At 34.6% G+C, this 13,631-nt stretch overlaps 2 protein-coding genes across 2 annotated transcripts; both read right to left on the minus strand.

The window, feature by feature from the left end:
* Nucleotides 1-5,785: 5,785 nt before the first annotated feature.
* LOC147279802 (uncharacterized) lies at nt 5,786-7,404 on the minus strand. The gene has a single exon (XM_086252427.1). The coding sequence runs from the start codon at nt 6,709-6,711 to the stop codon at nt 5,995-5,997; it is 717 nt and encodes a 238-aa protein (XP_086108553.1). The 5' UTR covers nt 6,712-7,404; the 3' UTR covers nt 5,786-5,994.
* Nucleotides 7,405-9,990: 2,586 nt separating this feature from the next.
* Nucleotides 9,991-13,343, minus strand: DAL1 (E3 Ubiquitin ligase family protein). Its single transcript, XM_086252378.1, has 11 exons — nt 12,904-13,343; nt 12,691-12,743; nt 12,418-12,539; nt 12,195-12,290; nt 11,875-12,012; nt 11,733-11,798; nt 11,242-11,354; nt 10,984-11,094; nt 10,711-10,754; nt 10,517-10,625; nt 9,991-10,429 (listed from the first exon to the last, which is right to left on the minus strand). The coding sequence occupies exons 1-11, from the start codon at nt 12,975-12,977 to the stop codon at nt 10,327-10,329; spliced, it is 1,029 nt and encodes a 342-aa protein (XP_086108504.1). The 5' UTR covers nt 12,978-13,343; the 3' UTR covers nt 9,991-10,326.
* Nucleotides 13,344-13,631: the final 288 nt, after the last annotated feature.

The raw sequence follows: 13,631 nt of genomic DNA on the forward strand, positions 1-13,631 counted from the left end.
AATAAACGATTCAGATAATGAAATTACATTATATGGTAGATCTAAAAGAGTATTTAACTTCATATTAACTTGTTAAGTAATTAGCTTTAAAACATTTTTGTGATACGTAAGACATAAATTTATCTAATTTTAGAAAGAGACATTTGGAGTACATGAGGTTAATGAGGTGTACTAATTCCAGTATCCTTCTTAATTCTCCTTTTTCTCTCTGTCACGGAATTTTTAGCAATTAATCTCCAAGTAAGATTTTGTGGACAAGAAGGCAAAGTCATAGCCTTGTAGGCCATTTGGCCACATGCAAATTAAAAAATTTACTTTTACTTTTTATGTAATTTACAAGTGACAAATCTTAATATATATATATATATGGAAATTTTTAGTTAAACAATTTCAACTATACCTATGTTTTTATTCAGGATATAAATTTTACTTTATATTAAATGGGACTCAAACTTTTATTTTGTTTCAAACAAGGACTTTTTGCTAGCAGCGTTACATTTTCCGTCAAGGCCAAAATCATCACTTCTCCCCAATTGCCCTCCATCTCCAATATAGTTACATTTACTGGTGCGATACCGCCGGACCCAAGGGGTGCCGGCGGCTTTGCTGGCCATTCTGGAGGTCTTTGGAGAGCCTCGCGTCGGATCGCCGCCGCTCTCTTGCAGTCGTCGAGCTTCGACTCGAACGAATAAGACGACGTCCTCGTGCATTCCGGAAACCACCGATTCGATGATGTCCTCGTCTTCTTTGAGCAGGAGCTTCTCATCTTTTCGTTGTTGCGGTGACGGTTGAGATTGTGACTGTTGCAGAACGACGTCGTCGTGCGGAGTGCGAGCGACGAAGGACTGGACGAAGTCAATGCCGAAGAAGCCGAGGAGGTAGATGACGGAGGCAACAAAAGAAAAGATGGTGGCGATCTCGGAGAGAGTGACGACGTGGAGGGGAGTGGAGGTGCGGATCTTCTCGCACCAGCGGTGGAGGAGGAAGTAGGCGACGGTGAAGAAGAGGCCATTGGTAGCCGGAGAGGGAGAGGGGGAGGGGAAGGATGGGTTGGTGAGGGGAAGGGTTTCTGAATTTTTTTTTTTTTTTCAGTTTTTTTTTTTTTTAACAACTATATTGGAGATGAAGGGCAATTGGGGAAAAGTGACAATTTTGCCCTTGAAAAGGGACGGAAAATATAACATTGTTATCAAAAAGTTCTTATTTGACACAAAATAAAAATTTGACTCCTCAATTGACACAAAATAAAATTTATATTCTAAATAAGAACATAGGGTATAGTTTGAGTACTTTATCTAAAATTTTTCATATATATATATATATATACATATAAGCTGCTCTTTGATTAATCTTGTTTATATATTGACAAACAAATCTTTTAAAAGGAAAGCAACATCGTTTACATTTTACACTCAAAAAAGAACAAAGACATATAATGGAGATAGGGAATACTTATCCACCTTCTTCATATGTTTTTTCCTTTATTATTCTCATTGTACTGTGTATTTTCATAATCGGAACTGTTTATTTTTTAGATAATTATTTAAAGATTATCTCTACAAAAAATTAACTAAATCGGAAATCGTTTGGTCATGTAATCGTTATCAAATAAAAAATGGTGAATCAAATTGTTATCAAAACCGTCTGTTTATTCGGCTACAATTACATAACCAAACGATTTCTGATCTGATAATTTTTTACAAAGAGGATCTTCATAATTAGATCTAAATAATGAACGGTTCCGATTATAAATTTACATTGCAGAATGAGAATAATAAAAGAAAAGATCGATGAAGAAGGTAGATTGGAGAAATTGGATAGCATTCCTCCGCGATGGAGATAATTTTATACCAACTTATATTTTCAGGTCCCGATACTTTTAATATTTGTATTAATTTGAAGGTCCCCACAAAGAAACACTTTCATTGTCACCCATTTGTCTAATTAAGATGGCGAAATAACTCAGCAGTACTGGGCCCTAAAGATTGGGTATATCAAAGTCAAACACCCATAGTTGGGTTATAAGCCCTTTCATATGACCACTTCAAAATTTTTTTCTTTTTGCTGACCAAACTATAGTGATATATCACATTCAATACCATATAATTCAGTTTAACTAACCAAATTAATCATACAATATATATAACATTTTATCAAAATGTGGGGTCTTCTAAAGCATGCATGATATATTGGGGGTGTGGTATTATACATCCCCACATCACATTCATAGCCTAGGTCTCCCTCCATAATTTGTGTCAAAATTGAATTCTATGAAGTTTATTTTTCTTTGAAATATCATATCATATTAAATACAAACAAAGCTATGCCCGCATGCGTGAACATGTTGCAAGCAATTGATTATTATTATTTATTTGGACGGCTTGACCTCTGCTTATTTAAAAAAAAAAAAAAAAACCCAATATAAAAAAGAGAAAAACAGTATAACATCTCATGCACAGGCTTAAAATATGTTACATTTTTCTTACCTCTAAAGGCTCTAATCACAAGCCATTAATTATAACAAAAAAATAAAAATATTGAATTAATTTTTAATTAAAACTACATGAATAGTGCTTTTTCGACACCAGCTACTGGCATATAAATTGCATATAAATAAATTTATATGATTAATGTACTAATATTATATAGAATTATATAATTTTGTTTAATCTGTGTATGTGTTGAGGAATTAATTATGTACGTAATATATGTTATTTACATATTTTTATTTTTTGTAAATTTGTGGTTTTTCTTGAAAAGTGACATATTAATTTCTCAATCAAATTAAGGTTGTTAACAGCTTGTCATGCTGCTGCCCTCACTCTGAGCATGCTCTAGCAGCCTCTTATTCTATTTTCAGGTGCAACAAACAGTTAAGCATTTCTAAATAATATTAACTAATTTACTTTAATTTAATAAAGTATTAGTTGATCCTTTTATAAAATAATGCTAGATATGACATTTTTATTTTGCTCATGGAGACCCCCGAAGGTTCTCTCATCACCAATTTGCTTAATTACCAATAAAAAACAGTGATACTCCATTTTTTCTTTCTTTCTTTTTTTAATCTGAAATTTTCTTTGTGGTTATTGTGAATTATAGCTCCATCTCTCTCTTTCTGTCACTCTTAGACTATATTCTTTAAAATTTTATAAAATTGGCATCCTACTCATAGCCAAAACCATTATAATTAATCTTTTATGAGCCAGCCTAGATGAAGTTCTCATTTGAAGCAATGTCTTTTTCCCCTTTCCACCGGGCAACACTTTTTCACTTTCAAATTTGAACAAATGGTCCCTCATTACATTATTAATTATTTAACCTAAAAAATAATAATATGCTGTTTAGCCACAAACCCAAAAATGTTTCCACATTAATTAGGATATAAAGGCTGTTAATTAGGTACCCTAATGTTAAAAATGTAAATAAATAATTTCAATTGCATAGTGTGCATGGGAATGTCATGTAGGATATTCTTAATTAAAATACCAAACACTCATTAATTACTCATAGACTTCTAACTGCATGATAGTTGCTTGCACAGCATATGGCATATGCTACATAATAATAGAGGACAGTCAAAGAAACAATTCAAAATTATGAATAGAAAATCTAGAGAAATAGAAAAAGTCAATTAATGGATGGTTCCAATTTTGTAGGTCTTGTCCCCCAAAAAAAAATGCAGTGGAATGACAAAACAATGAACATGGTCATAATGTAATGGGCCGTCTTACAAGAAATTCAATTCAATTCAAGCATTCAACCAACCATGTAAAGACCGAACAATGCGGCTGCATAATAGCCACAAAAGGACAAGAGGTTATTATGGGGGCCCAGCATTTTTTATTTTATGATGCAACAAAGCTGAGTGGGCCAGATGGAAAGTTTTGATCATAAAATCATGATGTATTTGTTAAGAGGCCCATAACAGCCGAGTGGCTTGCAAGTTGCAATCAGAGGTGGGTAAACTACTTTTTCGGTCCCTAGGTTTTGCCTCGAAATCACGTTTTGTTCTCGTGGTTTTAATTTTTTCAATTAGTCCTTGTGTTTTATGTTATTTGCAATCTTAGGATAATTTTAATAAAATTCAAATCTTCAATTTGGGGATAAATTATCCACTTGTTTTCACAAAAAATTTTGTTGGGGATTGAAAGACTATCTTATGAGCTTTCTAAAACTAATTTCAATTTTTATTTTTGAATTTATTTGCAAAAAAAATTGGGACTCACAAAATTTTTAGAGTTTGAACTTTAAGTTTGTGATTTCTTTAAATTCTTGTTTGAAAATAAAAAATTCAAAGTTATATACATGATTTTTAGTCATTTTTTTGTAAAACTTGCTAGGTTTAAACAAATTATTAGTTTTGATTTGAGAAAATTTTTCAAGTTAGCTGCATAATGTCCCAAAATTGCAAAAAGTATAAAACACAATGACTAAATTGGGAAAATTGAAACCACGAGTACCAAATGTGTTGTCGGGTCAAAACACAGGGATAAAAAATGTAGTTTACCCATCACCAGTTGGTTGGCTGGTTGGGTCCTATTTAACAATTTTTTTTTGTTATGATATTTAACATATTTGTTCATGATCTTCACATTGACAATTTTATTTGTCTAAAAGCTTGGTCATGTTCAAAATTGATCACCTGCTCATTATAGAGTGGTGAATTCCCCGCTCACTATAAAGTAGAAAATTCAATGATCGGAACGGTTTATTTTTTAGGTCCTTCTTCAAAGGTCGTCATTGTAAAAAATCAGCAAAATCGATAATTGTTTGGTCATTTAAACTATACAGACAAATACAGTCCATTAGATAAAATTGAAATGATATTGACAATAATTTACTGGCTAAACAGTCTTCGATTTAGCTTATTCTTTGCAAGGATGACCTTTGAATGATGTTCTAAAATATGGACGGCTCCGATCATTGAACTTCATTACTGGGTGGTGAGTAGAGATCTATAGTGAGCGGGTGAACTTTTATTTGGTCATGTTAATTAATCATTGATTTAAGAAGCATGAAACATGAATTTTTTGTGTATATTTTATTTTGTAATTTTTATTTTAAGATAAATATTTTTTGAGTCAAGCATTCTAACGCTCGCCTGAGCATTCAGAAGCTCAGGTCAAAACTGAGCTGGGTTATCATATTTTTAAGCATGTAGTCTGTTTTATCATTGTACTTAGACTAAAATACCGACCCTTCTATTATAACTATTGTTATAAATTAAAGACAAATATAGATAAAACCAGATAAAGAAGTAGGAAGAATTTAAAGTGTATTTCTTATTTATATAAGGCCTCTATTTATAGGCTCATGGATGACTAGGGATAAGCCCTTAAGGTCTCCTATTTTATATTGAGTTGGAATCTTCTCAATTATCTATACAATTTACTCTAGATAAATACAGAAATAATGATAAACATGATAATAGACAGCTACATATTTATGATATTTACAACAAATGAAGGTTATGAAGATTTTAATTGTTGAATGTATATTCTCAAAGATATGGTAGTTGGGCCCCTGTTTTTAGACATGTCCATGAAATTGGGTGTAGCCTGGCCCTAGTGACTTAGAGTGAGGAGGACCAATGGGTTGGCTTGAGCTGGGCTCTGTGAATCCAAACCCAACCTTTCAAACCCTTTTTAATACTCATCTGTCTGTTAATTTGTTTAGTCCATTCACATGGACCTTTATTTGGGACTCTTTATATGTTGTTAATTGCTAACCATAATTGGTATTGCATTACAAGCCAATATAAATGCACAAAATAATCAAATAGCAACCACCAACTGAAGTATAACATACATAACCAGATTATATGTAGCTCACATAATTAACATGTTTATCTTATGCATGCACACACAATTAGGAAGATCATCATCATGTACTTCCCAACAATTAATCAATCACAAACAAGACCACCATTATTTTTCAAAACCCAAAAACCAAATAAACTTTGAATACCATCCTCCATTAATTAATTATCTCCTACTCTCGCTTAAAGGAGATGTTGTTTCCAGTCCCAAGATTTGAGGGTGTAGATTTGAACTTGTTCCTTACACGATGAATGTAATCAGAGAAATGGTCTTTTATGCTTTCTTTTCTCTTTCCACCATTCACATAATCATCATAATCATCATCTGGTCGTTCTGATATCTTCTTTGATGACAAGGTTCTAATCTTATTCTTTGCCCGGTTGATATATTCAGAAAATGTGTCATCCACATTCACATCAGAAGCTCCTTTTACTGGTGACTCAGACTTGGAGTAGTACTTGGGCTTCTTGTGCTTCTCCTCCTTGGCTTCTTGGCCATGACTGTGGTCAACACCAATTACCTTCTTTTGGGCCAAGTCTTCCTTGGGCTTGGGCTTTTCTTGGACTGGGGTATCAACATTTGTGGTTTTGTTTATCTTCTGAAGATAGACATGTGATGCTTCAAACTTGATGGGGACCTGAGTCACTTTCTCTGCTGCTTCACTACTTTTGGCTGGGGCTTGAGGCTTGCTTTGGATAACAATGGTTTTCACTGCAGCATGTGAAGTGTCTCTAGCAGGAGAGGGAGATGCAGAGTCTTGTGGGAAATGTGTGATTTGGCGAATTGTACGAAAAGCAGGACTAATTGTAATGGCATTGAAGATTTTCTCACACACTCCCATGGAGTCTGGAGGAGTGGTAGTAGTAGTAGCATTGCCTTTCTTTTCCATCAAGACTCAGAGTGAAGTGCATGCAAGTCTCTGAGGACCAGAGAAGGGTGGTATTTATGCATTATAACACCCCATGTACCTGAAACCCTAAATCTAATGGCTAGTCTCTAGTCACAAAAGAGAAGTAGTTTGTCAAATTTGGGTGACATTATTAATCTTTGGGATCATATTCTCATGTGCTTTATGTGCCCTTATTTTCTACGGAAATTAGAATCCAAAAAGTACCACTAACAAAGCATGCATTCACAAGTAAAGGATAAATCTTTATCTGGTTTCCACAATTACTTTTGACAGCTTTAGTTGGACAAGGAAATGGGATTATAATAAGATATGCATGATGCATTTTGGGTAGATGACAAGTTGAGATTAGCATCTATCTATAAATGAACATATTGACCCTTAATTACAGGAATCTAGCTCCTATAGCCGGTGATGCTCTCACACTTAAGAAGCTTCAAAGAATCATACTTTTGCTAGCTGCCTGGTGAGTGGTGACAAACAATATCAAGGAAGAAACTTAAACTAGCTTTTGACAATTCAGTGAGTTATTCACTCTTTTTTCCTTGCTTTCTCTCCAAGTAAAATTCTCAGAAAGAGATCGAATCCTTTTGAAATGGAATAATCAGAATACAAAACTTTTGAAATGAGGAAAATGCTTTTAAAGTAACCTCATAATACAACATAAAAACCAGCAATTCCATAACTATAATGTGAACCCCTTGAAATATCTAAGACTTTGATGGAAAAAATGGAAAAAGTAGTTGATCAAAAAAAGAAAATCTAAGACTTTGTAGTAAAGTGTATCTTGATGATCTATTTGGTGATGAAGTCATGCCTCAATGAAGACTTCCCTTCATTCCAGAATGGGGACCTCAAGTGGGTCAGTCCCATTTTATATACCCAGGGCCAGTAGGGCCAAATATCATTGTGACAATTCCTGTATATTATTAGCTGAAGCAAGAAATGGATGGTTTCATATGAATATGATAGGTTCAGTTGGTTTTTAACTTGTCTTCTTTGGTGTGAGAAAGAAAATGCAATTAAACAAACGACCCTAATTTGAAGTCTCGAAATTCTTTTTAAAGAGATTTGGACACAAAAACAAAAAAATTTACTCAACTATAACTTCCTGCAGCTGTTTAGCCTAGTTGAGATCGATGCAATATTCATCATCATACACCTTTAAAGTTAATTCCCAAAAAACAAAACTAAAGGAGAATGTATAATTAATTAATTGACCAATCCCATTATAATCTAAATTTATATTGCTTCGAGAAATTATTATAGCTAAAATCAGAACCATTCAATGTGGCACCTGGACTTCCCATTTTGTCACAATATTAGAAGCTGTGGAAGAATATGCAATGCAAACACTAGAAGTTACATGTTGTGATACCTTTTGCAGAGCTTTCTGCACCCCAAATTTTTGTGTTGAGATGAATGAACCAAGTAATTACACGAATTGCATGCCAAGTCCACATCTTCTTGTGTTTCATGTTGTCTTAGGTGCATTGTTGCATGTGCTTCGGACATTCGTATCATTGATTTCTATGTGCCTTACAGCTATGGCTTCTCCTTATCCATGCTAAACAAGAACAATATATGAAAGATTAAGTCTCCTAAAATCTTGGATATCGTTTTGGGATTCGCTTAATTAAGGACTAATCATCCATGTTAGCTCCCTTGGGTTGTGACTTGAAATGACTACCAACTACAAACTTTGCAAGCATTTCATTGTGATGGGATCTGTTAACTCAACATTTTGAGAAAATGTTTTTGAGGAATCATATCTGGAATACAGACATACAGGTTAGATTTCAAATCAAATGAGTGGTTCAATGTGGACAACTAAATTGTAACCGTGTGTGTCTTAAAATGCAACATAGTTTGTATATCCAGTTTATAAGAATATTTTTATTAATATTCTTTATGGCTCACAATGTAGCTTGTTTGACATATAAGAGTTTATTAAAACATTATTTGGGAAATTCTATTGGTCAAATAAGAGAAATAGTTTTTTTTTTTTGTTACATTGGAGGGAATCAAACCCTAGATCTAGCCTAATCCTAACCCTTATCTTATTCACCCTCACCACTTGGACTAATCCCAAGGGCTTATAAGAGAAGTAGTTTGATAAAAGTAATTTAGGTTACATTAGGTAACTGGTCATCTTAGGGTTTTATCGTGCAAAGAGGCCCATAGAAACCTTTTTCCCTACACCAACGGTTCGTCTACGAATTGGTTAAGACATTCATCTTACTTTATTTTAAGGTTGCTCTCATAGATCAAGATATGTATTTATGATTAATTAAATTTTCGTCTTAAGTAATTGTGAGAATCATAGAGTTCTAGGTTTTAAATTTATGAATTGAGTCGATCGATTTACTCAATATAAAGTTTACACAGTTGGCTACTTTTTCATAATTTATCAGTATCTACAACCAAAACGTCAAGACACTCATCATGCATCACATCATCATCATCATCATCATCATCATCATCAATCATAATCATAAATTCATAATCACATAAACATAATCATCATCGATCATCATGAAAGTACCCAGCAATTTCCCTGAATTTCCAGCCATTTCTTAATTCCTTTCCTCCTCTGTCGGCTCTCTGGTTGAAACCGAAATCTGGAACTGGAAATTGAGTTTCCTTAGCCTTCAAGTTAGGGTTCCCTCTCCAAATATATATAAGGCTTCAGGCTTCTACTTTTTGGCGTGAACCTTTACACCCGCCATTTTGGCTAACATGGGCTGCCACGTGTTCAATTCGTAACCCAAATTCTTAGCGGGCTGGGCTGACTCGTGATCCATAACACAACTTGTCATCTCTTGTCTGTTGACTCCAATGCTTTTTCTGTTTTTTCTTTTTAATGCTATCAATCAAATTACTATTTGATTTGGAGTATCATTAAATCCAGTTAATATCTCTTAATTATTTCCTAAATATATGAAGAATCACCATTTGATTTAAAGCATTGATGTTAATCCAGTTACTTGGAAACAAAGAAAGACTCAGCAAATGCAACTACTGATGTACACTCGCTAACAGAGAAAAAGAACATCATTTGAAGTCTTTCATTCCAACCCAGAATGGGGACTGAAATGGGCTACTCCCATTTTATAAGCACACTTGGCCCAACCAAAAAGCCCTATGGATATTTTACAGCACGAATGCATCTCTAATCCAGAGGCAATGAAAAACTAGAAACAACAAAATCAAGACAAATAAAAAACATTTCCAAGCAACAAAAATCATAACAAGCAAATAAGGCCATAATTTATATAGATACACATAAATTTACAAGGATACAAGGATGTCTACCAGTTAATCATTTACAGTTTCAATAACCCAGAGACAGTACAAAAATTAATCGAGGAAACTCCTATAAAAAAAAAAAAAATTGGAAAGAAAATATATAGAATTGCAAATTTACTCACAAGCAAAAGTTGGGAGGGGCGCAGGGTTGCACCACGTAACAAAGTGAAATTGCCAGCAGTGTGAAGAACAATATAGGCCTTCAGATTCTTGAAAATGTGATCCAATCATCGAGATTTTCAGAATTCTTCATCTACTACAACAGCTAAAAACATTTGAAGTAGAATCTCAATGTCGGAAAGTCTTCACCACCTGATCAATTCGTCGCCGGCAGAGAGGACAACTGGTCAGGTGCAAGGAGCAAGTCGTGCAACAGCACATATGACCACACCTGACAAAATAAATAAGTCAGCCATGTGCTAAATTTATGAAGGAATAAATTAAATGGCCAATCAAATGCTTAAAAGGTAGTTCTTACGGGACAAAAACAGCATTATACTCCTGCTCAAGGCATATCACACATAAATCAGGCAGCATACGGTCTCTCTTGGTACCATCGGATACAATATCAGCCATTTCATTTGAACCTGGGAGAAAAAGGTTAACGCCTTTCAGTACATTTTCGAGCATATATTGCAAATATCATTGTAATTAGGACACTCAGCAATATACCTTCATTATCTTCCCCAGATCTTTTAGCAGCTGCAGCCAGAACCCTGCTGGGACAGGAAATTTCATTATCCATTTGTCTTGACAGACGGAAGAAATAATGGAAAATATATGGTCTTAAATAAACTGAGCTTAACAATGCACTTATGGAACAGGTGGCATATTTTTATGAGTGACAAAAACATATGCTGTTTTTCCTTTAGATAATCTATTATCAGTGACTCCTCACTTGCAGTCAGTGTCCAAGTAAACATGACAAACTTGGGCGAAACTTACCTTCGCTGCAATTCCCAACGCCGCTTTCTTTCCATGAAGCATCGAATAGAATGCTTAGCAATCAAGTAAACACCAAACACGGTCAAACCCAAAGATGCATATTTGTACCACCTGGTAAAGACATATATATTAATTAGACTTCAGAAAAAGCACACATGAAGATGCACATGAGCAGTGCACACATGCAAACACAAGTGTGCGCCTGCCCATACACATGCACACACCATGTCTGTATGCATTCAGGCATCAATAAACAACCTTGCCCATTTTCCAAGGTTTGCAATGAGCTGATCAATGGTTTTGGGAGAGACATAAAACGGCCCTTTGTGCGGTCGTTGAATCCGAATGGTACCAATGTCATCTTTGACAGCCTGAACATAAATTTAAAACAATAAGAGATAGTATATAAATGAGTAAACAAAATCAAAGAGCTTCCTACACATAAATAGGGTTATGTTTATTAACTACAACTTAAAGCCATTTATAAGAGTGTATACCATAACAAGTTCATCTAAGGTACAAGGCTTATCCTTGGAAAACATCAATGTGGTTGGATTACATACATGCACATCATCCAACCTAAGTACATTTTGGTAGTATATCAGACTAAAAGCATTGGTATATGATGCAATTCTACATGCAAAAAGATGTATATTATCTGAATACTAATTGTTATTAGTTAGCTTTAAGACTATTTGTATGTTAAAATGATATCGAGTACTCCCAGTATAATTTAAACTACAACATACCTCACCAACAACACTCAAAGAAGTACCAGTTGGAAGTACACGCTCAATTCGTTTGACTCCAAGCATCTACGAAAAAACAGCCATCATATTAGTTGAACCAATGAAGTCCTCTCAGATATAGAAATTAATAAGAAAGGCAAACCTTGAGGCCTTGGAGATAATCTAATGTCCCACGTACAAGGGATCGCCCTGACTCTTCAAATACCTCACTTGCAACTGGCAATACAAAGCCTGTGGCACCTCGAGCTCCCACCACATGTACACGACCAGTCCCATCATCCTATACAGAATAAAGGAACCACCATCATATCCTGTTAGCCGACTTTCAACACCAAGTGAACCGAAAATATATTTACTCAATCAAGCAGAACAATGAACATGCAGAAGTCTCTCACAGAAGACCAAATCACAAATACATCATGGTTGCACACTTTCATGAGTGAGAGCACAACAATTCCTCACCAAATACCAGGGGACTTCTTTACTCATTGATAGCATCAAAGCAGAATCCTGTATCCATGATCCAGCATCATTGTGTTTCAAAAAATGTTGTTCTGCCTAAAGAAGATAAAAACAAGATTGTTACTTATCAATTACCCAGGACAAAAAAAACACCACTAAGAAAAAAGCACCACTAAGAAAAAAGCATCCAAACTATCTCTCTTAAGAGTTACAATTTGTGTACCGTTTCCTCCACAACTACACCTCGTAAACCACTGAACTCACAGGTGATGGGGGCTTCAGAGCTAACTCTTCCAGAAATTGCAACAACCAATGGTATTATACACTCGGAATCCAACAATTTTGCTGAAAAGTGAAAGAAGACAAATTGTTATTTGGGAAAGAAATCCAAGCAAATGAGGGACATCATTAACTCTTTTAAGTAGATGTATTTAATACCTTTATAAGAAAAAAAGGCGCCAAACTAGAATATTAAAAAAAAAAAAAAAAAACATACCCAATTCCTTCAACTGATTAATCCGAGTGGCCGATTTAAGAATATCTGCATCCCTGTAAAATCACAAAACACCCAATGAGTTACCCCCCCAAAAATTATAATTTCTGCAATAACTTAAAAGTAAAAAGGGTGCTTCAGAACTTCGAAATGTCTAATTAATTGCTACTATGCTGTGCTTAAAATAAAGTTCTAGAAAATGGGGCATAAACTGACCTGCCACTGCTCCTGCCAAGAAGGTAAAGAGCGGCTGCACTCAAACAACAGCTTACTCCACCCCAAGGTAACATCTTTAACAACCTCAACTGTCAATAATCAAAACCCTAATCCCAAACCCTTGCTGCTACTTCTCTCCATCATATATATACACACTGAAAGATAAAACACATGAAAAATTGCTCTTATGACGAATTTGATATGGGAAATCAAAATAATTGGGAGTTAGGGATTTCGGGATGAGAAGGGAAATGATCAATGAAATTGGAGGGAAATAGGAAACCCCAAAGAAAGGGTTCTCTAATTTTCTGTTTGGGTTCCGGGAAATTTAAAAAGAAAAAGAAAATGGGAATGGAAATCGGGGAGAAAGAATCAGATACGAGGAGTATTGGAAAGGGCGAAGGAAGTGAAGGGACAAGAAATGGGTGGGTTGGGTGTTGCTATTGATCCACTGCCTGCGTGTGTCGGCTAACTATCCTATACTCCCTAACATAACCAAATAAAATACTAAATAATTGAACTTCAACTTTTAATTTTCATTAATAAATATTAGATATCAATGTTTATATTTGTATTCAAGTCGAGTTTAAACTTGAATTTAGGTTGTTAAAGCTTAATTAATTGATTTCATCAACAAGTGAAGTGAAGTTCGAGTTTGGAAAAAGTAAGTTAAGATTGAGCATATTTGATGATGAAGGTGGAACCAAGTTTGATCCCAATAGTTGGAG

The sequence above is a fragment of the Dryas octopetala genome, chromosome 7, assembly GCF_963921425.1.
Source record: "Dryas octopetala chromosome 7, drDryOcto1.1, whole genome shotgun sequence".
Taxonomy (NCBI): Eukaryota; Viridiplantae; Streptophyta; class Magnoliopsida; order Rosales; family Rosaceae; genus Dryas; species Dryas octopetala.

Excerpts from the sequence above, each read along its gene's own strand:
- LOC147279802 (XM_086252427.1), bottom strand. The coding sequence starts at position 6,711 with ATGGAAAAGAAAGGCAATGCTACTACTACTACCACTCCTCCAGACTCC.
- DAL1 (XM_086252378.1), bottom strand. The coding sequence starts at position 12,977 with ATGTTACCTTGGGGTGGAGTAAGCTGTTGTTTGAGTGCAGCCGCTCTT. Across the intron at positions 11,355-11,732 it reads CTTTGAGTGTTGTTGGTGAG|GCTGTCAAAGATGACATTGG; the intron begins GTATGTTGTAGT and ends ATTTATGTTCAG. Across the intron at positions 10,755-10,983 it reads CGTTGGGAATTGCAGCGAAG|GGTTCTGGCTGCAGCTGCTA; the intron begins GTAAGTTTCGCC and ends CTGTCCCAGCAG.